The 25789-nt window shown below is 37.3% G+C and overlaps 2 protein-coding genes across 2 annotated transcripts in view; one reads left to right on the forward strand and one right to left on the reverse strand.

The window, feature by feature from the left end:
• The window catches only part of prkar1b (protein kinase, cAMP-dependent, regulatory, type I, beta), a 56113-nt gene extending 54049 nt beyond the window's left edge, over positions 1-2064 (reverse strand). Inside the window, exons 1-2 of the mRNA XM_059558840.1 lie at positions 1912-2064; positions 1189-1379 (exon numbers count right to left, since the gene is read on the reverse strand). Of these exons, the coding sequence (XP_059414823.1) occupies positions 1189-1362 (174 nt within the window). The 5' untranslated portion in view covers positions 1363-1379; positions 1912-2064. The remainder of the gene's footprint in view (positions 1-1188; positions 1380-1911) is intronic.
• Positions 2065-2871: 807 nt separating this feature from the next.
• dnaaf5 (dynein axonemal assembly factor 5) lies at positions 2872-25661 on the forward strand. The gene is made up of 13 exons (XM_059558841.1): positions 2872-3466; positions 5626-5810; positions 5998-6122; positions 6590-6708; positions 7537-7769; positions 9525-9755; positions 13151-13294; positions 13563-13731; positions 14345-14492; positions 15054-15204; positions 16493-16649; positions 17270-17461; positions 25143-25661. Exons 1-13 carry the CDS (start codon positions 2935-2937, stop codon positions 25280-25282), a joined length of 2526 nt encoding a protein of 841 aa, XP_059414824.1. The 5' UTR covers positions 2872-2934; the 3' UTR covers positions 25283-25661.
• Positions 25662-25789: the final 128 nt, after the last annotated feature.

The raw sequence follows: 25789 nt of genomic DNA on the forward strand, positions 1-25789 counted from the left end.
GTTTGTCTGATCAATTATAAAAGTGACAGCACACCTCTCATCAAAAATACAAATAAAAATAACATGATTTGAGGTATCATAAAAGTAACACTTGCCTCAGCTAATACTAATAATAAGCTTTTATTTCAACAGATATTGTGTAAATACATAAGTGAAATAGGACAAAGATGTTCTAAATACTTCTTGAGCAGTAGTGCATGTTTGGGCAATCTATTATTCGTATTCTACATCTGTGCAACTTTTATTTTTTATTTACATGATTGGTTTTAATATAAATAATATCCTAACAGTAATACTTGCCTTAGCCCACACTACTAAGTATCCAAGATTTTAACAGGTATTGTCTTAATAAATAATCAAAACATAATGCAACAGGACAATTGAGTACAAAGTACTTCTTAAAATGTATTTTAACCAACTATATTAAAAAAAAAAAGGAGAATACAGCAAAAAGTCACTATTCTACATCAGTGTTTTTCTTTAAAAATCATTATACTTAAACCTTTGAATATTGTTATGGAAAGTCTGGGGCCTCAGATTCAAAAAGGTTGAGAATAAATGTACATTCTACATTATTATAATCAGTTGAATGCTTGGTTTCTGTAAAGCCCTACTAAATCCAAAATCCATTTTAAAACTTGCAAACAAACTTTCTAGATTTTTCACAGATCCTGATATAGTACATAGGCGTAGCGTCTACTCGTTTCAGACAATCTGCAACTGCACAAGAAACCGATCAAAGGAGCTCTATGGAAACCAATAATTACTCGATCCTAAACCTGCAATTAGTTCTGTCTATCTATTGTGCTGCACTTGTCAATAATTAAGACACGAAAAGAACACCAACCTCACTGTGAGCACTAGTACAAAGACAGTTAATGATCGTGAATGTTTGAAAGAAGGAGAAGACGTTTATTAACACTGTATCACAATGCATTCAGCCAGATTCTTCTCCAAAGCAATGTACGATACACAAATTACAGGAACAATCCCCCCGGAGCATCTTGAGGTTAAGTGCTAGGTCAAATGGGACAGCAATGATCTCAATAACTCTCCAGCTCCCATTTCTCCAGCTCCATGGAAATGAAACGACATCCCAGATCCCTAACCATCACCCTCTCCGATGCAAATGTACAACTTCTACAAACACAACCACCAGCAGAGCAAATACAGTAAAGAGTAACGCACCTTCTCCAGCTTCTCAAAGTGTTCCCGCAGGAACTTCATAGGCCGCTCGGGCTTGGCGACGCACAAGTTGACGATGCACTCTTTGAGGATCTGCTGTATGTTGTGTTTCTGCACGAAAACCTCGCAGCCTTTCAGACTTTCATCTTCTTCCAGATTGGAGGAGGAGGTGGCCATCTTATCTTCTATCACTGCTGCAGGAGAAAAGAGCGAATGGGGGGGGGGGGGGGGGGTGAAGAGAGACATTTTTTCTTTAAGTCTGTGTGTCTTTATAAGCTTGCCTGCTGACTTACCAATTAAATCCACAATATATTCAATATGTATGCACTGTCAATACAAATACACAAACACAGTGCCTAGATGCAGATTGACATTATGACTATGACACAGGCCATTTACACGTTTACATTTCACTTCAGCCATTAATTCCCATCAACCATCCAAAAACCACCGGCAACTGAAGCTTTAATCCGCAATTTCAACCTATGCGTTCACGAAACAGATACCGCATTCAGTCGTGCGTGAAAAACAGAGCGTCGGTGTGTCGAGCATCACTCAGAGATCACCTGTTTATGCTTTTATCGCAGCTTATTCGCTTCTAAATACAAATCTATGCGGTGAATAATTTAGATTTAGCCATTTATTATCTTGAACACCGCTTCTGTGGGTGTATCAAGCAAAAAAACGTGGCGTGTGTCACAGCGTTTTGGTGTTTATTTGTCTTACCGTTATGAGGCGGAGGTGCAAGGCTCGCGCTCCTGGATGCTGCTTGTTTGGTCCTGCTGTGTGACGTCAATCCGCCTCCCGATTGGACGCTGACATTAGAAGGCTACTCTTCAATAAAGTACGTAATTTAAAAGATCAAAAAAATAATATAACTCTTACGTAGGATGTTGATGGGTTGAGACTGATATTTGCTTTTTAGAACCATTTATTTATTTATTTATTTCATGATAGGCTGCTGCAGCCAATTCGCGTCATTGCAGGTCTGTGCGTCACGCAGAATAGCGCGCATGCTTTCACGCGCTGGAGATCACAGACCTGACCTCTGCTAACACTGATGTTTGGTGACTGAACACATTTATATGCAGAGGTGACTGTGCTTATGTCGATTTAGTTTTTCTTCAAATGAGCAGCTATGGAACATAAAAAATGCATGATTAGGAAATAAAAAGCAGATTTTTCTTACATTATTCATGTGATTATTCAAATTGCATGGAGGCAAAATTAGTTTCGTGGTTTGTTAAATCTAATGAATACTTATTTAAAGAAAAAAAAAACTATATGTGACATCCACCACCATTTCATTAGAAATCATTCTAATGTGATTCATCTTTTATAGCTTTGTCCAGTATATCCATCCATCATCTGTCTATCTGATTATATGTCCGTCCGTGCATCCAACAATCCATCCATCCATCACCTATCTATCTGTCCGTCTGTCCATCAATCCATCCATCCATCATCTATCTGTCCGTCCGTCCATCCATCATCCATTCATCATCTGTCTATCTATCTATCTATCTATCTATCTATCTATCTTGATTATTATTATTCCTTTAGAAAAAGGTTGTATGTTTTCTGTATGTCAATTCTGTATTTAATAGCATTGAAAGTAAAATAAAGTTGAAAATGTTTAGCATGAACATCGACCGTAAATCAATCTGAGCTGTCGCAATCTACAGTCGTAGTGGCAACAATCGCCATGACAACAGGCAACAACAACAGTACAACACACGTGAAGCAGCAATGGCGGCCGCCAGTGAAGAGCGAGCAGCAGCGGATGTTTTCAAATCTCTGGCTCGCCATTTGAACTGTTTAAACGAGGACAACAAAAGCGCGAGAAGACGAGCTCTAGAAGCAGTGAAGAGAGAGACCATCGAGCAGCGCTTGTCCAGCGGCGCGCTGCAGGAGCTCTTCGACGGTCTGCTGAAGGCGCTGCTGAAATGTCTGTCAGATCCTGCGGAAACGTGCAGAGACACGGCGATCCAGATCCTCACGGGCTTCATCAGAGTTGTCCCCAGACCAGAAGACGCTCTGCCCTACCTGATGCCCGCGCTGGTGCTGAGGCTCGGGGGACAGGAGACCCTGGAGCCGGCGGAGGAGCTCAGGCTGGCTCTGATGGAGACGCTGTCTCTGGTGATGGAGCTGTGCGGCAGACAACTGGCCCCCTTCCTGGAGGACATGATCAAGATCCTGCGGAGAACCATCACTGATCCCTTCCCTGAAGTCAAGAAAGAGAGCTGTAGATGCGTCATCAGTGCTGCACAGAGTATTCCTGGTAAGTGTGGCCCTCAAGCTGTTGATAATCGAGATACAGTGTGTGTGTGTGTATATATATATATATATATATATATATATATATATATATATATAAAGGTCGAGTAATATGTCCGTTTGGATGCATTATACAGTTAAGTGGCAAAGTTTTGGCTTCGGTTGTTGGTTGTCATGGTAACATGGCCAGACTGATGTCATCGACTAAGGTTTAAAATTAACGTAAAATTAACAGATGAGAGTAAAAAATTGTTGGTGAGTATATTTTTTAATTCTAATAATGCCTGCGATTCTGATATGGTTTATGCAACATGAGCCAAACATCTTCCCAATTTTAGAAATCTGTTTTCAACATAATTAAATAATTTTTTAGATACTTTGTTTCTTGTGCATGTGTGTGTGTGTGTGTGTGTGTGTGTGTATATATTATCCCTATAGTCAGAGGCGGACAGAGTACAAAGCTTCAATACTTGAGTAAAAGTACAGATACCCCTTGCAAAATTTTCCTCAAGTACAAGTAAAAGTACTACAGTCAGATGTCTACTTAAGTGAAAGTACTGAAGTACTTGTTTTTAAAAGTACTTGAGTATGAAGAGTACAAGAGTACATTTTCTAAATATTGCATTACTACTGCCACAGTGCTTACATTTATGTACAGAAACGTCCTACTTGGAGTTATGTACATGGCAATGGAACAATGGCAATGCTCTGACAAACCTCTGCTAGAGTTTTAATGGGTTTTTTTGAACCCACATTTGAACCTGACTGTGTTAAACACAGCATACTCGAGAACATCAAAGCAAATGCTCAGCTTACATAAATGTGTAATATCAGAAAAGAAAATTCAGCTAACAATTGTGTGTACATGTGAGTTTCTGTTTTTTTTTTTCATCAATCAAATCAATAAAACTAAATCAGCAAAGAAAGCTGAATGTGATTGCTGATAGGCTGTCACAATCGGTGGCGCCTGCACAATCCTATCACGTTTGAGAGGGAAACAACAAATTGAGGGTTTCCAAGATTTTTATTTTTTCCTTTTTTTATGTCCACACGGAGATGCGTTATTGTGAATATGCACAATTTTTTTATCGGATAGGCGTTTCGTCCTCACAGATCCGCCGTTTTGGATGAGTGAAACCGATGTTTTTTGAAACTGGGTCCCAGAGTGGATAAATTTGAAAACGCCGCCTTTGCATTTTCGTTTTGACGGCGAATCCGTATATTTTCTGAAACGATGAAGTCATCAACCCACTTCTCGCCCCTAGTCAGACACCTCTACGTCACGTAACAGCAACAAAAACATGAACAAATACTGAACGATTGTCTTTTTATTAACCAACATTAACACAAATTAGTAAATGTATTGTTCCATTCCATGGTCGTTTGTGTACCACGTGCAAGGTTTATGAGCAAGACCATGTCTTCTTCTCCATTTTAAGTGTATCTCTGTGACAAGAATTACAGCGCCACCTGCTGGTCTGGCATGTATACTACATCGTTTTGTGGTTTCGTGTGGACGCAGATATTTCTTGAGACGAGGAAAAAAAAGATTGGATTGGGGTAAGCTCCGTCTCCGTGTGGACGGGGCCGAAGAAGTAACGTGTAACGTTACTTACGGTTATGGATAGAAATGTAGCAGAGTAAAGAGTACAATATTTGCCTCTCAAATGTACTTGAGTAAAGTCATGAGTACTCCCCAAAAATGATACTTGAGTAAAGTACAGATCCCTCAAAATTGTACTTAAGTACTGTACTCAAGTAATTGTACTCCGTTACTGTCCGGCTCTGCCTATAGTCAGGGTCTAAAAGCAAAAATTAAGTATCATGAGAAAATTTATGTTCTGTAAGTATTTTTGTTGGTTAGTGTAAGTATACAGTTATTGAAACTGTATGTGCATTATTTGAAAAACAGGAAGAACAAATTCATTCATTATTTTTATTATTCAATTAAACAATTCAGTAAATAAATATCACTATAATACAGTTCAGCTGTAAAGTATTGTAATACTGAGTGTAAATGTAGTAATTATTATTATGTCATGTAAAAACAGTAAAATTGCATTACTTATATTTATGATCTTTGCTTTTAAACATTAAATCTTAGAGCTTTTATTTTTTTGGTGGAAAACTGCAGGGGAACTTTATTTATCTCTGTTTTCCCAGATCATTTTCACCTGCAGGCTGAGAGTCTCCTGGAGCCCCTGCTGAAGACGATTTCTCACCAGCACTCCCAAGTGAGAGTTTGTGTCACACAGGCCATCGGTGCAGTCATTCAGCACAGCACAGGCAGGAACGTAGATGACGTTTTGTCCCACTTGGCTCAGAGATTGTTTGACGACTCTCCGCGGGTGAGCTGGCAGCCGCTTTCCTGTAAAATCAATAATTGATTGATGCATTATTTAATAAATGGCTTGTCTTTGGTATCTTTCCAAGAAATTCTTCTGCTAAATATGAAATATGCTTCCTGTTATACAAAGCATGTTAGTGTTGTTTTTCCCACGTGGTAATGCTGTATTGTTGTGGTAATATGTTCAGGTGAGGAAAACTGTTACTGTAGTCGTGGGTGATTGGCTTCTCCGGCTGCCGGACAGATATTCCTACTTCCACAAGCTCATCCCGCTGCTTCTGAGCAGCCTCAGCGATGAGATCCCTGAAATCAGGTGAAAACAGTCATGGAAACTAGTCAAATTCCATGTAAATGTATAGACTGTCTTTCAAAAGTTTGGGTTTGGCTGCATTTACTTGACCATAAATACAGTAAAAACAGTCATATTGTGAAAAATTACTACCATTTCAAATATATTTTTCTAGTTAAATATATATTTAAAATATAATTTATTTCTGTGATCAAAGCTGAAATGTTTTTCAGGATTCTTTGATGAATAGAAAGTTTAAAAGAACAGCATTGATTTAAAATATGAATCTTTTGTAACGTTATAAATGCCTTTACTGTCACTTTTGATCTATTGAATACTCGCTGAATGAAAAAATTAATTTCTTTGAAAAAAAAAAATGAAAAAACCTTACTGACTGAAAAAAGTATATTTGTGATGTTTATTTCCTTTTTCTCTTTAGCCATTTCTTTTACAAAATGTATGATTTTGTGATTCCAAATAAATTCATTCAGGTCTCTTGCTGAGGACTTATGGAGAAAAGTAGGATCTCAATGGGAGAAGGAAAACGAGGATGATCTGAAGGATAAGATGGACTTTCGGTTGCCTGCTCCTGCCCTCTACACATCTGGAGGTAGGACACACTAATGACACAATGTCTCTCTTTCCTTAAAATACATTTTATGGATACTAAATACTGTACATATACATTAGATATCTTAAATATGTCTACATGATATTAGAAACATTAGGTGAAACGCTCAAATAACATTTGAGGTACTTTAGCCCCTGCTCAACTGTCTTGTCCTAGAATAAAAGCCCCTCAGGTCTGATCTAGTGGAAGTTTATTTCATCTCTAAGTGAAAGTAGGAAGAAGCTTGTGGGATGGCAGATGGTAGCTTTTTCTTTTTTCCACTTTTATTGAGAAGAAAATAGAAAGAGGGCAGAAAGATAACCTGGATGTGAAAGTATGGTTATCTAGATGTCACGTCATTACAAAATATTTCTATTTCATCATTCTATTCATCAAGAAATATTCATTTACAAAATATATGCTGTAGCATCATAACTGATTTCAGCATTGATAATAATGAGACCTGTTTCCTGAGCAGCGAATCGGCATATCAGAATGATTTCTGAAGGATCATGTAAAACTGAAGACTGGAATGAAGCATTAAAATTCAGCTTTGCATCACAGGAATAAATTACATTTTAAAATTAAATTCAAATGGAAAACAGTTAAAACTTCATATTATTACTGTATTTTTTTAATCCAATAAACATGAGCATAAAAGAATACTTCATGAGCATAAAAGACCACAGTACTTTCCAAAACATATAAAAAATGTAGAGATCCCGAACATTTAGGTAGTGTACAAGTATGTTTAAAACAATGCAGTGGTTACCAGCTGTACATGGGAACTAGGGAATAAAACCAATCTTTTTCATTTCTCTCGTACAGGAGAGCGTCCCGGGCTGGGCTGCAGGGAGCTGGTGGTGAGGAATCTATCGAAGCTGCTTCCTGCTGTGGCCCGGGACATTGGTGACTGGTTAGTGCAGACGCGAGTGAAGACGGCCCAGCTGCTGCGGGTTCTGCTGCTGCATGCTGAAGATCACTGCACACAACACCTGCAGTCTCTGCTAACAGTGCTGTACCACACCTGCGCAGACCCCGAGACTGACGTCAGAGCTCAGGTAACCAGACAGCCAATCAGGAGCATCATTTCAGTGAGGTTGCTTAGCATTTCACCAAAGCAGTATGGAGTAGACCAGGAGTTTGATGTAATTATAGAAGGCAGCTGTGTATGTTCATGAATAAAGGCATGAAAAATGAAATGATTATGAAAGTGTTAAATATTATTAGGAACACATTTAGTTTTTTATTTCACTGTAATCTTTTCTACCCACTATTAGAGTACCTGAAGATGTATAAACTTGATAAAAATTATAATAAATAAAAAAAAAATCATTCTCTTTAGAATGTTTAGAATGCAGAATGAAATTTTCACTTTTTTCTACAAATCATTCTTTATTGTATTTGTATACTATTTTATTAAATCTAATCATCTAAATCTAAGAGTAAAGGATGCATAGCTGTTAATATCACTTGCATTCATGTAGAACATTATATTTTGCTAATGACCATTCTGAGTGAGCTGGGCGAAGGGAAGGAAGTGGGGGAAAGGAACACATTTTTTGGTAAGAAAGGAGTTTTCCTGCATATATATATATATATATATATATATAGCAAAACTGTAATAATGTGAGAAATGTTGAAGGTGTCTGAATAATTGTAGGTTTGATTGTATATTTCATTTTTACATTGAAGACTATCCAGTGCTATTTTACATTCAATTATTTGGTTTCTGTACCTTGACACCTACAAACTTGAAAAAAAAACTTAAACATTGTGTAAAATAAACGAACATACAAATTAAACAATTTCAAACAGGGCCCACTGGTACAACCTTCACCGGGTCCCCGTTGACCCCAGCTACGGCGCTGCTCACGCCTGTTTCACACATACTCCGTCTGCAGTGCGTATGCAGTCCGTGTGGGTTACCTATGTGGTGCAGCACGGACTCGATGTGCTTTCACACAGGACGCGTTTGCAGTTCGTTACTCTGTACGTAAACGATTGCAGCACTGCTGCAGACGCAACGCTCCTGGAACGCTACTGGAATCCGTTAACATGGGTGCGTAAAAAAATATGCAACGCATACACACTGCAGACGGAGTATGTGTGAAACAGGCGTAAGGTTGTTTGCACCTTGTGCAATGTGGAATTAGTTTACAGCTTTTTCAACCACTTTGTGATGCATTTTGGAAACAGGAGATGAGCCCCTTTTCTAATGCACCACGTAGCTTGATAAACCCCGTCTCAAAGACTTACTGTTTGTCAATTTTATTTGGGTAACACACATATTCTGAATGCCTTCGGCAGAGTTCGAATGAGCCATTTTAATCTAGATTAATCTAGATTAATTTCAAGATCAGAGTGAGATTAATCTAGATTAAAAAAATTAATCTGTGCCCACCACTAATATATATATATATATATATATATATATATATATATATATATATATATATATATATATATATATATATATATATATATATATATATATATACACACAGACACACCTGACATATACATACATGTAATTTTTTTAGTGTGTATTTACTAACAACACACAACAACATCTAATAATCAAAGCAATCTCATCATAAGCAGAAAACAAAGTTACCAAGCTAAGCTAAGTAATGCAGTATTTTACGTCTTTATCTGGCGAGAGAAGCAACATGCATAGATCAGAAAGAGCTTAGATGAAGCACGTCTGGAGCTAAATAAAAATACAGGATGTAGTGCCAAACATCTATTACTATCAGCTTTGATTGCCTTGATTTTTAAAGCGATATGTATGAATCTTTTCTCTCTCTCGACAGTGTTTGGAATCAGCAAAGCTCTTGGGAGCGTTCGTCAGTGCAGAGGTTTATCTCAAGTTGCTCCTGCCTCATGTTGAAGACTTCACTTCCTGCTCGTCTGCTTCTCCCTGGGCTCCTCTCACCATTCTGGGGGCCATATTAAGAGGGAGTTCAAGAGAGGCATTACAACCTCACCTGAGAAAAATTGGAGACACACTTGCACACCCTGAAGTCTGTCAAGGGTCCCAACAGGTGAGAGACGATGAGCTTTCTGCTTTCAACCTGCTCTCGAGTGCTCGGTGTCCAAAGAGTGTTCACACAGTGATGGCAAAGACCAGTATTCATGTATTTTCAATTAGATTTGACCATTTTGGTTGTTTTAAGGGGAATTCATGCGCATTTGCAGTTCTGCAGACAACCAATAACATTGGCCGCTAATGACCACTATGATCTACAGCACAGTCACTTAGTGACCTCCAGTGAAAATTGTGGCCCCAGTTTTATAAAAAGATAAGCCACACTGTTAAAAATAACCATCTGCATGCTTATCGACTCGTTTAATTTTCCACTTAAGCCTTTCAAAGCTACTTTTTCCTGAAGAATGTCTTTTATTGCATACATTTCAGATGTGTTAGGATGCATCTCTGTCAGGCCGAGTGGAAAAATCCCACCCAGACCCATGAGTCTGGCCCTACTTTCCTCTCAACCCACATTCGGCTCGCTTTGATATCAAAAATAACACTCTATTTTTTGAGTTTGCTATCTCGCTGGTGCCAAGTCACCACCCCTGAGGGCTTTGCAGGAATTTCCTCTGTAGTGTTATTAGAAGCACTAAAAGTAAAATGACTAATTTTGCCCCCGTGTCCACCACAATCCTCCATACTTTGGGCCAGCTTTCCGTGTTTTATCTCTTGATCTCATCTCGTTTCATCTCAGTCTTCTTTCCATTAAATAACATGTCTTAAAAAGCATTGTCCGTGAGATGGTGACACACTATAACACACACATGCACAATTATTTAGTACTAATTATTTAAAATTTATATATAAAGTTTTTATTTGTTTATTTATAAACTCAGTTTTGTTAAATAAAAAAAAAAATGTTTTTTTATTAACCCTTTAACTGTCATGGGACGCCTACATTTACTTCACTATATTACAATTAAATCTAATCTAATCTTGACAAACTATATATCGTTGTAAAGGCCTAAGACCAAATATATATTTTACCAATGTTTTTTGTTAAAAATTATGTAGGAAAAGTAATCGATTAATTTATAACAAGAGTGCACCCTCAGAAATCAACATTATAACAGGAGTTCTGACCTTTGTTAAAAAAAAAGACTTCTTCGTTGCCTTTTTCTCTATCACATTTTAGAAATCATCAGAAATTATATATCAACTGAAAACTTAAAATCTCAAAATTCATCCTTTAACACCCATTTTAAAATCAGACATTGCATTAATAGCATGTTACAAAATGTTTTCATTCAAAATGTAAGTTTGAATCGTGCACTATAAAGTCTATATTCAAAAATGTGAGTGACAGTTAAGGGGTTAAGTTATCATGTTTTTATTGTGTTGAGTTGTGTTAGTTAGTGTGACTAGTGGGGCGGGGCCGAGGGACATGGGAGCGAGGCCGGTGGAGTGATTGCGCGGTTTTGTGTTTATTTTTGTAATTAAAGTTTCATGTTGATTGTCCGCCGGTTCCCGCCTCCTTCTTCCGAATATGAAGGTTTAATTCATTACAGTTAGCTGTAATATTTTTTTATTTTTTAACCTAATCAAAATAACCCAATAAATATACACACACACACACACACACACACACACACACACACACACATATATATATATATATATATATATATATATATATATATATATATATATATATGTGTGTGTGTGTGTGTGTTTGTGTATTTATAGCTTTAAGTATTTAGTTTATACGCTTTATAGCTATAAGTTTAGTAACGTATAGAAATGTATATAAACAAAAATCATTATAAAAATCATATTACCTCAAAAATTCTACTAAAATAACACTTCTTGGTTTCAGGAAATGGTCTGGGTGAACTGGGAAATTTTGTGTTGAGTGAATATTCGAGTATGTCCACAGTAAATAATGCATCTCTCTCTTTTGTTTGGTGTTTTCTCTGACTCGAGCCTCTGTCGCTGGAGCAGCAGTGAGAGCCAGTGTTGAGTGAACACAGGCAGATGCTCTGATCTTTCCTGTACTCTGACGCTTTGATGTCAAGCTGCTCTTTGATGTCCATGTTGTCAGTACACTTTCAGCTGTCTGTTTTCCAAAACCATCTCGAGAAAAAAAGTATCGTGTAGGAACAAGACATGGAAATAATATGCTTGCAGTCCTCCTTTGAGTGTTTGCTAGATGTCGTGGGTCTTTAACACAAGGTGTGCGTTTGTGTGATGTGTTATGAATTGGATTTGCGATGCCTTCAGGACATGGAAAACAGAAGCACTAGCTCTCCGTGTTTCGTTTTCGGTGTTGCTATGTGACTGCAAGCAGGAATGTAAATTGCAGCTGTCTAAAGAAAGGCAAACTATATATATATATATATATATATATATATATATATATATATATATATATATATATATTACATATGGTAGCGGACAGCTGTGGCCTGCTCACCTCTGTCCTGAAAAAGGCAGAGCTGGAGACGGGTTGGGACGAGACATCCGTCTGCTAAGGAGCCGTTGTGGAGACCGGATTACATTTATGGCCTAGAAGAGGCAGACAGTTGTCAGACCTGTCAGTCACTCCTCTGATGGCCCTAGGCATGAACTGGAGAACATGCTTCTGTTTTACCAGAGTTAATTCGATCTAGATATCTGCTCATAAGGTGACATCTTGAAAATAAGTCCCTTATTTCCATTGCTTAATGGAAAAAAAGCTTTTCTTGATCTGTAAGTCACTCATTATAATAATCACGGGTTATATATATTTCAAAACTAAGACCATGCTGTCAAATTACAATACATAATAATGATTTTATTTTATTTTATTTTTACCTGTGCATAACCCTGTCTACCTCATTTATTTTATTTTATACCTAATAAACATAACCCTAATAATGTCTTTATACATTGTATTTAATATTTTATTTAATCTTATTTTATTTAATTATTTAACGTATTTAACTGCATGAATAAATCATATTCTAATCCTGAATATAAATAAAAAGAGAAAGTCATAATTCTTTGCGGTGCTAAATTTAGTAGTAAATGTGTCCCCCACACACACTTCCTGTAGGCCAGTGAAAACACCTGCAGGTTAATCATCCTGGCCCTGTTAATGACAGACACGCTGAGTGGAGGAAACAGTGTCAGGATCCACTTTGTCTAGACATGTGATCACTGCATGGAAAGAGACACACGGAGGTCTTAAGGGAGGGTAAAAATGCAGGGACAGGAAAACAACAGAGACTGATGGAAAGAAAAGCTTTAGTGAGTTTTAGACTGCTTTACAAGGTCAGAGAGCTTAGAAGTGTGTGTGTGTGATTGTGTGTGTATAATAGAAAATTAGGACAAAAAGGAGTAAATGACAAAGTTAATATTAAACAAAAGTAATAAAATGTGGTGAAGTGAAATGTTTCAAATGTTTGTTTTGTTTTTGTCTCTCAGGCGCTGTATCTGGATCAGTTGTTGGTGTGTGTGGACGCTGTGCTGTGTGTGTGTCAGGTGGACTGTGCTGTCATCAGTCTGCAGCTGCTGAAGGTCCTGGTGTCAGTCCAGAGTCTCGCCTCGCAGCAGGAACAACGCAACAAGGTAAAGACACACACACACACACACGAATGGTGTAAATGAAGCTTTCCCATACACAGATTCTGCTATACACATTAGATACGACCAATCTGGGTTCATTATAATGAACTCACTGCAGGGTCTTGCCTTTTGTTGCACAAAAAATCGTATTGCATGTCCAAAGGAACTGCTCAGGTTATTTTAGGAAATAGGAAATTATTTTAAAAAACATGATATACTTAATTCAAGTGCATCAATGACCTGAAGATTATTCTCTGTCTCTCTCTCTCAGGCAGAGGAGTCCGTGAGGTGTTTGTGTGAGGTGCAGGGTCTCAGTGGAGCGTGTGAGTTGTACCGGCAGCACATGGCAGATCTGCTGCAGTGGCTGTCTGACTCACATCACACCTGGACCAGTCACTCCATTCAGAAAACACAGCTGGAAATCATCGCCATGCAGTCCGGTGAGTGTGTGGAAAGAGAAGCATCACACAATCTAAGAACCAAACTCATTAAAGAAGTGCAAGAACTTGTGAAATATTATTACAATTTTGATTTTCTGTTTTCGTTTATTTTAACATGTAATTTGTTTCTGTGATCCTCCAGTCTTCAGCGTCACATGATCCTTCAGAAATCATTCTATTATGCTGATTTGCTGCTCAAGAAACATTGCTGATTATTATCAATTTTGAAAACAGTGTTGCTGCATCATATTTTTGTGGAAACTGAGATAAAAAAAAAATCCTTAGAGATTCTTTGATGAATAGAATACATTTTCTGTAACATTGTAAATGTCTTTATTGTCACTTTTGATACATTTTAAGTGTTCTTGCTGAATGAAACAATTAAAGTTTTTTTTTATAAAATCAATTAATTTTAATAATTAAAAAAATACTATGAGTGGAATAAATATTCCTCAAAATATAATGTAATAATATAAAAAGTTATATTGACAAATAAAATGCAAAATGCATATAGTAGTGCAAAGTAAGTCTATTTAAAATAGTTTAATTTACCACTTTAAATCAGTTCACATCCTCAATCTATTTTTTTCTCCTATTATATGTCTTCCTTCAGGTCCAGTGGTGGGAGAGTTTCTTCCAGCCCTCATGCCTCTGTTGAGGAGTTGCCTTGAACCCAGTCGAGACCCTGAGATGAGACTTCACATCTTCACCATGCTGTCTAAACTACTGCTGGACGCCAGCAACACGCTGGACTCACAGGGGTCAGTTCATCCGATACAGATCCTGAACTTCATGGAGTTATTGTGCAGTTTGTATCATTCCAGAATATGTTTATGCTCCTGATGAAATATTCATGTACCAAGCTTGCTGTCAGCATTAGAGAGAACAGCAATGGTTAACTACAATACAGCTGAGCTTTTGAACACTTGATATTTTACAGTATCCCACCACTGCTTAAATACATGGATAAACATGTCAGGATAGTCCCGTTCAGATATGTAGCCCTCTTTTCATGTGGTGTATGATACTGTTCACCTCAAATTCCTCCGTTTCATGTGGGCCTTTGATGTGTGAAGTGAAATAAGAGGAGAGTCAAAGGAAAGCCACCACACACATTTTATAATAAAATTTGATGAATCATTTCTACCTCTTATCGTCGCTGAAAGACATCGAAGACATCACTGGAAATCCCCAAAGGGAATTTCTTTGAGCAAATATGCTGCAAAAAATGTAATTAAAGACCTACTGATTTAAGGTCATTTCAAAGCAGGTCAGTTCACATGACATTCGTCCGTCATATTTGCTGTCGTTTCTCTCTTTAGGGGGTTTGCTGAATACATGGAGATGGTCCTGCAGGATTTGTTGCTTCCTAATCTGGTGTGGTGTTCGGGTCGATCTGCCGCGGCTGTCAGGACTGCTGCTCTCAGCTGCCTCTTAGCTGTCCTGCACGGGGCAGCTTTCCCAGCGCAGCGCGTAATAATAAATTAAATTTAACTAAATTTAAATTTAATTTATGCATTTAGCAGATGCTTTTATCCAAAGCGACTTACAGTGCATTCAGGCTAACATTTTTTACCTGACACTTGTTCCCTGGTAATCGAACCCACAACCTTGCACTGCTAACGTAATGCTCTAAAACTTGAGCTAAAGGAACACCTTTAGCATACAGCAAGAAACAGCATTTTGTTTTTAAAGGGATAGTTCACCCAAAAATGTAAATTATGTCATTAATGACTCACCCTCATGTCGTTCCAAACCCGTAAGACCTCCATTTATCTGTGGAACACAGTTTAAGATATTTTAGATTTAGTCTGAGAGCTCTCAGTCCCTCCATTGAAACTGTGTGTACGGTATATTGTCCATGTCCAGAAAGGTAAGAAAAACATCATCAAAGTGGTCCATGTGACAGCATTGTCTTCTCTTCCGTCTCTGTTGTGAGCGTGTTCACTGCAGTTTGTGATATCCGGTTTACAAACTAATCACTCGATGTAACCAGATCTTCTTGAACCAGTTCCAAAACCAGAACCAAATCGAACTCAATCGTTTTAAACGGTTCGCGTCTCCAGTACACATTAATCCACAAATGACTTAAGCTGTTAACTTTTTTAATGACACTCCTTCCGAGTTAAAACAAACCAATATCCCAATATCCCGAAACCAATATCAATATTTACTCAAACAGTACACTGACTGAACTGCTGTGAAGAGAGAACTGAAGATGAACACCGAGCCGAGCCAGATAATGAACGAACGATTGACTGGATTAATGCGTATTGGAGACGCGAACCGTTTCAAACGATTCAGTTCGATTTGGTGAACTTGTTCAAGAAGATCCAGTTACATCGAATGATTCGTTCGCAAACGGATATCACTAAACTACCATGAACACGCTCACAACAGACCAGGAAGAGAAGACAATGCTGAATAAAGTCGTAGTTTTTGCTATTTTTGGACCAAAATGTATTTTCGATGCTTCTAAAAATTCTAACTGACCCTCTGATGTCACATGGACCACTTTGATGATGTTTTTATTACCTTTCTGGACATGGACAGTATACCGTACACACAGCTTCAATGGAGGGACTGAGAGCTCTAGGACTAAATCTAAAATATCTTAAAGGAGGTCTTACGGGTTGGGAACGACATGAGGGTGAGTTATTAATGACATATTTTTCATTTTTTGGTGAACTAACCCTTTAAGTTCTGTAATTTGACTAAAAAGTTGATGATGAATTAGTGTATATATTTGATATTGTTTTAGGTTCTGTCGGTGGAGGAGACTCTCGGTACACAGCTGATCTCTGCGCTGGAGGAAGACTCTAAACTGGCTCGTCTTCTGGCCTGCAGATCTCTTCACTCACTGCTGAAACTCACTGCACAACAGCTCAGCGCTGACTCACTCAACAAGATCTATCCAGGTAGACTCAACTCATCAATGAAAGTCGAGAAACAGACCTGATTCTTGTTGTTTTCATCGGACAGTCCAATAGACAAAAACAGGGTTTGAGAACATAAGATGTCAAAAGGTCACATGTTGAATAAATTGTACTTCTATTTTCATTGCATCAAATTAAGCAGGACATCTGCTCTAAGGTCTTTTATTTTTTTATTTCACCAAGGAATGGTGAAATAACACCATTATTTCTAATTTAAAGATGTTATTTAAAATGATAGACTGAAATGCATCTAACAATGTTAAATAGTGTAAAAATGGTCACTGTTTTCCACAGTAACATCATATGAATGTGTGTTAACTGCTCAATGCAGTATTTATTATTATTATTATTATTATTATTATTATTTATATATATATATATATGTATATATTATTTTTTATTTTTATATTTTTTTTATTTTTTTTTTGCATTTAATTAAATTAAAAAAGAAATCAGTTTTCTCTGTTGAAAAATGAATACCAGATTCCTGGTTAAATAAAGCATATCTGTGTGTATAATAATTGTTGTTATTGCACACTTTCATAATTCAGTGTGTGTGAGGCTGTAGATGTTTTCATGAGTGTGTCTGTGTGTGTGTTCAGAGCTGTTGAAGCGTGTGGATGACAGCAGTGAAGACGTCCGTGTCGAAGCGCTGAAGTCTCTGAGCACATGGTTTTCATCTCTGGGGAAGAACTATGACACTCAGTTGTGCCGCCAACACCTGGAGTTCCTGTTCCAGCAGCTGCTGCTCTACATGGACGACCCCGACACCAAAATCCAGGATTCAGTCCTCGGTAAGGAGTTTTTTGATCGCGATATTTCATTTCTGCTGTAATCTTCTGGTGTTTTGACTTGAATTGTGACTGATGACAGTTATATTCATGTCGACACTAAGATAAACCTCTTCCTGCTGAAGTGATTCAGGTCTGTGTTAATGGTCTATGATCCACTTCTCTGATCCTCCCTGTTCTTCACTTCAAAGAGCCTCATTAATCCTGCATTTTAATACTCTATCCATCACACGCTCCTCTGCTACTGGCTTGCCTCCAGCAGGGTCATGGGTAGGGATGGGTATCGTTAAGGTTTTAACGGTATTACTACTCTTACCGATACTGCTTAACGGTCCGGTACTTTAACGGTATTCTTATCGGTACTTTGTGTTGTTAGGCAGTCGAAAACTTTGCATTTCTCTGTCTGCACATAATGCACTTTTGAAAGATGCTTTGACGGATTGCTTGTGTTTCCGCCCTTACATGAAAAATTTTGTTGCACTTATGACAACCAGCATTGTCTGCATCAACTCTAGTGAAGTATAACCACACTTTGGAACGTTTTGCTCTCTCTGCCATTGTCACTCTTTGTATTAAGCAGGAGTTTTCGTACTGTAAGGGGCCGTTCACATATCGCCTCTAAAAACGAGTGGAAAACGCTAGGCACGCCACTTTCTGATTTTTTTCCCCCAAATCCTTCGGGCACTTGCGCTCCTGAGGAGTCTGCCGTTGCTAAGCTAAGCAGTAGCACTGCTACTAAATTAATTTAAAAACCCACATACAGCTATCAGCTGTTCCTTCATCTTGGCTGAGCTTTCAACGTTGTTACGGAAAAGGTGAGGAAGCTACATGACCTGCGGTGCGCTTGCGGCATTCTGAAAAGTTGAGATGTTTCTTAACTCGATGCGGTGCGGACGCGCCTGGAAAAAACGAGCTCGTCGCACCGCGTGCGCATCGCGACCGCGTCGCTTCCATTCCATTCCTACATTTGAATTAACAAACTTGAGCGCGCAAAAGATGCAATATGTGAACGGCCCCTTTATGAGTGTGTGTGCGCCGCGCTCGTTCTTGTTGTGTGTGTGTGTGTGTGTGACTGACAGACAGCCTCCGCGGCGCGCATGAGAGATCTCGCAGATTTCACAGACAAACGTCTTAATAATATCGCAAATTAGAAATGTTTGGTAAGATAAAATGTGCACGATAACATTATTAAGCAAATCTCTTCGCCATCGTCACTCTTTAGTATTAAGCGGGAGTTTTCGTACTGTGTGCGTGCGCCGTCTGTGTGTGTGTGTGTGAGACTGACAGACAGTAGTGATGTGTCGTTCTTGAACGATTCGTTCATTTTGAACGAATCTTTAATGTGACTCGGGAAGAACGAGTCGTCTCGGGGAGTGATTCGTTCAGTCGCGCATGCGCATTAGTGATGTGTCGTTCTTGAACGATTCGTTCATTTTGAACGAATCTTTAATGTGACTCGGGAAGAACGAGTCGTCTCGGGGAGTGATTCGTTCAGTCGCGCATGCGCATTATTCTATAGGTTCTGTTCTAGTAGTAGTGATTCACCATACATGTCTATGGATTCACCTGTCAGTCAATGGAGTCTTGAGCCGGAAAGAGAATTGATTAGTTCATAGTTCGGGTCTATCGGGTTTTTGACTCGTTCCTTAATCACGTGACAGCCCCATACGCTAACCCAATGCAGTCTGAGCCGGAAAGAGAATTGATTAGTTCATAGTTCGGGTCTTTCGGGTTTTTGACTCGTTCCTTAATCACGTGACAGCCACATACGCTAAAACCAATGCAATATGAGCCGGAAAGAGAATTGATTAGTTCATCTCATGAGTCTTCGGGTCGGGTCGAGTCATTCCTTAATCACGTGACAGCCCCGTACGCTAAAACCATAGACAGTAAAAGAATGCAGTATTGAGTCGGAGAGAGAATTGATTAGTTAATCTTTCGGTTCTTCGGGTTGTTCGTTCTTTTGTCCCGTGATGTGACAACATTGGCTAGAGTAATTATTAAATCAGATTGTCTGTATAAACCATACTTTTGTAACATATGACACTTTATAAACATTAAAAAACACTGTGTACATACTTTTGAATTGTTGTTTATTGTTTATTTTTGTGCCATTAAAGCTTTGTAACAAAGAGGACAACTATTCCAAAATAAATCAAAATAATAAAAAAGTATAATAAAGATAAAACTAAAAGATAATAAAGCCACAGGGTCTAATAACCTTAACAAATGAACTTTAAAAGTACAATATAAAAAAAGAAAAAAAAAGAAAAACTAAATATTGCACAACAAGCTTTGCTTTTTTTATATAATAATTTAAAATGAATACATTTTAAAATAAATAACACTTTTGTGCCAAAATAAAAACTTTATATCAAAGAGTATAACTATTCCCCAAATAATTTTAAACCATTTAAATAAAAATAAATGAAAATGAAGAGATACTAAAGCTACGGAGCCTTATAACAATAACAAATTACCTTTAAAATCACAACAACAACAAAAATATTGCACAACAAGCTAGTCTTTTTCTAAATAAATAAAAATAAATAAGCTTTAAAATAAATAACACACTGTGGCTATATTTTTAGGACTTGCTTTAAGGCATGTTTGCATTAAAAAAAACAAGCTCCCTGACCTTGGATGGGCTGAGTCTGTTTCTTCTATCTGAGATAATCTGCCCAGTTTTAGAAAAATTTCTTTCAGATGGCACAGATGTGGCCACAATGCAAAGTCTTGTCTTTGTGACTTCAGAAAGGCTTTTGTATACTGGTGAACATCTCCTCCACCAGGCCAGAGGGTCTGATGTGCGGGGTAAGAGTGGCTCTGCAAGGTAGGCCTGCACCTTTATTGCATCTGAGGTCTTAGAAGAGGTAGCAGAAGGCCTCAAGCTTGCTACCCTCTCGTCAAAGTCTTCCCAAAACATGGCCCCTGCACTGGCAGTAGCACCAGGATCTGAAGTATCCTCCTCACTCTGAGCTGGGTTAAAACTGTTAAAGCTGAAGTTATCATAACCTTAATGTTTTAAACTAACATTAATAATTCAAATTCAAAATTTTATTTGCTTTTAATGTATATGTCATTATGTCCTTTTTTGAGCAATCTTCTTATACATATATTACACCAATATGTCAAGTCTGCCTAGGAAAAGCAATTATTATACTAGCAAACTCAAAATTGGAGTAAAAATGAACAAACTAGTATAAATACTTTTTATTGTAAGCTTGAATTATTATATTATTATATAGCCTAGTGTTTATTTACCGATAGACAGTCAAAAAGACAAATTAATCAATATTTTATTTATAACAGGGTTTTATTTATTTATAAAATAATAACAAACCACAGATCCTCAACAAACAGTAACAAAAACACAGTGACAGAAATAGCGTATGGGTCTGTCACGTGATTAAGGAACGAGTCAAACTCGACCCGAGACTCGAAAGACTCATGAGATGAACTAATCAATTCTCTTTCCGACTCAAGATTGCGTTAGTTTTGCGTATGTGGCTGTCACGTGATTAAGGAATGACTTAAACCCGAGGACTCTTGTCAGATAAGAGGTGAAGTGAGCTAATCACAGACTGAAGACCCAGGTAAAGAAGGAATTTTTTTTTCTGTATCTTATAGCATTTTAGTTTTGTATTGTTTTTAGTGGGATCAACGTTTGCGTACGTACTAGATGTGTTGGGGAAGTAACACATAACATTTTCATTACATTTTGCTAAAATGAACGAAATGACTCGAAAAAAGATTCGTTCATTTTGCTGAACGAGACTCAAAAGTCCGAGTCGGTAAAATGATCCGAACTTCCCATCACTAAAGACAGCCTCCGCGGCGCGCATGAGAGATCTCGCAGATCTCACAGACAAACGTCTTAATATGATCGCAAATTAGAAATGTTTGGTAAGATAAAATGTGCACGATAACATTATTAAGCAAATCTCTTCGCCATCGTCACTCTTTAGTATTAAGCGGGAGTTTTCGTACTGTGTGCGTGCGCCGCGCGCGTTGTGGTGTGTGTGTGTGTGTGTGTGTGTGTGTGTGTGAGACTGACAGACAGCCTCCGCGGCGCGCATGAGAGATCTCGCAGATCTCACAGACAAACGTCTTAATATGATCGCACATTAGAAATGTTTGGTGAGATAAAATGTGCACGATAACATTATTGAGCAAAAATACATAGTACATTAATTTTTTCCCCTCCAGTACCGAAAGCAGAACCGATACCGTCAGATCTTACTGATACTACGGTCTTTCATAATTTAGCCCCGAGGCCATTTTAATACCAGGTTTCGGTAACGTTACCCATCCCTAGTCATGGGCTGTCAACACCTTCCCATAATCCTGTGTCAATGTGTCCTAGTGCACTCGCACACCCAGTACTGTTCAGAAACCCTTCATACCTCCTAATTAAGCTTTGAACCCCCCAAATGACGTTGAAAAAGTATGTATAGTAAATAGGCCATGATGTACAGTCATCCGGTCGATATCACAATTTACGCCCTGACAGGGTAACCAGGATCCTGATATGAAGTCAGTGCATTTGTATTAGGGCTGTTGTTTTAACGTGTGAATTTCATGTGATTTATTATGCTTGTTTATATCATATGTAAATATCACACGTGATATCACACGAGCAAGAGCTTTTTTCGTGAATATCTGCACAATTGCAAATACAGGTTGAGAAAACAATAATTTATTATTGTTACATTTTAGACACAATATTGTCAATATATTATCTGTGTTTGGTCAGTTTCACAAATGAAAATAGTTCCAAACAATGCTACAAATCAAGTGAGACGTTGATTCTGTGAGACAGTAGCTGCACCCTGAATAATGAACTATGCACTTTTACTCTATGTACTTATGAACTATGTACTCAAACATGTAGTTTATGAATTATATAAAGTTATTTTGTCCTTCATAATCTGAGTCTGATAGCCCCTCCCCCTCCACCACATAATTAAAGTTGTGACAGTTGAGTGCATGAAGTGTCTAAAATTCCAAAATTATTAATTTTTTTCGGTTAAGTGCCAGGTATTTAAAGGGTACTTTTTCTTTTGGAAGTTTCAGTGTGAATGAACTTATTTATGCTACATGGCATAGAATAGTGCTTAATTACACGAATTGGGACACAGTATGGAAGCCCGTTTCCGCCACTAAATAAAAAATAAAACAAGTTATAAAGTCAGAATTTTTAAATATAAACTCGCAGTTCTGACTTTTTTTCTCAGAATTTGCGAGTTTATATCACACAATTTTGACTTTATAACTCGTAATTCTGAGAAAAAAGAAAGTCAGAATTGCAAGATATAGTCACAATTGCGAGAAAAGAAACTCAGAATTGCGACTTTATATCTCGCAACTTTAATGGTTAGAGATTTGGACTAGTTACCTGAAGGTTGCTGGTTCGAGTCTCGGTGCTGGCAGGAGTTGTAGGTGGAGGGAGTGAATGAACAGCGCTCTCTTCCACCCTCAACACCTGTGACTGAAGTGCCCTTGAGCAAGGCACTGAATCCCCAGTTTCTCCCCGGGCGCTGGATCTATAGCTGCCCAGTGCTCCGGGTGTGTGTTCACTTCTCACTGCTGTGTGTGTGCACTTGGATGGGTTAAATGCAGAGCACCAATTCCGTGTATGGGTTACCATACTTGGCAAAATGTCATGACTTTCAATTTCAAGTTTATATCTCGCAATTCTTTTATAATTCGCAATTCTGAGAAAAAGAGAAAGTCAGAATTGCAAGATATAAAGTCGCAATTGCAAGGGGAAAAAAGCCTCAGAATTGTGACTATATATTTCACAACTCTTGACTTTTTTTCTCGGAATTGTGAGTTTCTATCTTGCATTTGCGTGTTATAATGTCAATGAGATAAAAAGTTGCAGTTACCTTGTTTTATTTTTTTTTATTTAGTGGTGGAAACAGCCTTCCATAACACACCTGTTGTGGCCTTAAACGTTTTTATTTAAGAAATTCTATGTTGGATCAAAATATTTCTTTCTAAAGCTACTTTTTTAAAATGTCTATTCAAGGATTTTCTCTTTTAATACTATAATGATTTTAAATGATCTTTTGGGGGAGGTCATTTCTCAGCCCAAATCGCAATTAATTTGTGATTAATTCGATTAATTTATTGGCACATCATGTAATTAATCACAATACAGTTTTAATCACTTGACAGCCCTAATTTGTATTATACCAAAGGGTTTTATTTTCAGCAATATTCGGCATCATAGGAAAAAAAACAGATGCTGCATCTAAAATCGCACTTCTTTACTATGTAGTATGCAAAAAACAGTATGTGAGGCGTGTAGTTTGACTTAGATAATAGTATTCGTAAAACAGTAGGCGAAAAGTACCCGGATGACCTCTACTTCAAGTGACATTCTGAAGTGTGCGTTCAATGGACACACGGGTGACAGTAACAACGTGGCAGATGTAGTACGTCTGAATTTCATTCATACTACCCATATTCATAATATATAGAAAATACTTTTTTAACAGTTATCAAGTAAGCATGAATTCAAATGTAGCACCTGCTCAAACAGCATAAAATGTTAGATGCACTGATCTTGTTTTCCTCCTTTTAATCTCATCTTGTATTTCTTATTTTATTTTTTTAAACATGTCTTGTATTTCAAAGATGCCTCAGATCTGATTAATGTCCATTATAACACCACACTTGCCATATCCCATAATCCCTCATTCCAAGCACTGTGCTTGAGTTACTGAGGAAATTCACTCGTATCTTTACACAAAGAAAACCTTGTTTTCTGGTGCGCTTACAAAAGTATAAAGCACAGGATAAAAGTAAATCCCCCGACCAAACAAATCAGGATAAAGCCAAATACCCACAACAAAGACACGACTGCTGAAAGAACACACATGAGCTTTATAAGCTTTTCTTTGTTCCTAAATGGTGAGCTGACTTTGAAAGGTTTTCTTTTCTTTTTTATTATTTGTAACTTTAAAACTATGGATGCTTTTGCATTTGAGTAATAATCACATTCAAAATAATCATATTTATCAGAGTTAGTGGAAGGGGAGAATATCAATAGACCAATTAATTGTGGTCATAAATTTAATTATGAATTGTCACTTTAATCTCTCTCTCTCTCTCTCTCTCTCTGTCTAAATATATATATATATAGAGAGAGAGAGAGAGATCAAAGTGACCACTCATAATGAAATGTGTGTGCTAGTGATCATAATTTTTTTTTTTAATACAATGATCAAAGTTATTCTTTTGAACTTTCATCAAAGAACCCTGAAAAAAAAGAATTTGACAATTTCCATAAAAATATCTGGCATCACAACTGTTTTCACTGTTGATAATAATCAGAAATGTTTCGTGGGCAGCAAATCAGCATATTAGACTGATTTCTGAAGGATCATGTGACTGCAGTTATGATGCTGAAAATACAGCTTTGATCACAGGACTAAATTACATTTGAAAATAAATTCAAATAAAAAAACTGTTTAAATTGTAATAATATTTCATAATATTACTGTTTTTTTCTGTATTTTTTATAAAGTTTGAATCTGACATTTTTATTATATTTTAATTGGATGGGATGGTGAAGTTAAAACTACATTACCACTGCACAAAGGCTCCGCTATATTTTTGTCTTTTGATGTAATAAGCAAATGTAAACGTGACCTTGTCTTTTTTTCTGTGACAGAGGTTCTGAAAGAGGCCAGTGAGGTTGATGGAGGTCTCTTACAGCAGCAGACGGAGGCTGTGAGAGAGAAACAGCGCAGCCCTGAGTACTGCCATAAACTCCTTCAGCACATTCTCTCTTCCTCTCAGAAATACACATAACAGAGATGATACGGTTTCTTTACTGTGCTTTATGCAGATGCGAACAGAACAAAATCACAAAATGTGTGAATGGATAATCTCACTGAACTAAAGGGTTTTTTTTTTTTTGTTGTTGTTGTTCCCTTGTCATCAGTAAATTTTATTATATTATAATTGTAAAATACATATAATATTAAGTAATATTGTGTGTTTTGTATTGAATGACTTCACATATGACCATATTGTTCATGAAAACATTCACTGAGATGGTTTTACAGATTTGAAAATGAATTTTCTTTCAAGTAATTGTTTGAAATGTGCCTTTCTATTTGAAACTGGTATATTTATACACTGAATTCACATTTTTCTATTTAAATAAACATGTTTATTACACATTTAATTGTTTCATTTAAACATTTCTTACCACAAATGCATGAAGTGCTTCTTAAATATACAAGGCAAGAGCAAATACATTCATAGACAAGTGATATGATTGTAGTTATAAATAGTAAAGTATTCTGATAAAGC

Source organism: Carassius carassius, chromosome 9, assembly GCF_963082965.1.
Source record: "Carassius carassius chromosome 9, fCarCar2.1, whole genome shotgun sequence".
Lineage (NCBI taxonomy): Eukaryota > Metazoa > Chordata > Actinopteri > Cypriniformes > Cyprinidae > Carassius > Carassius carassius.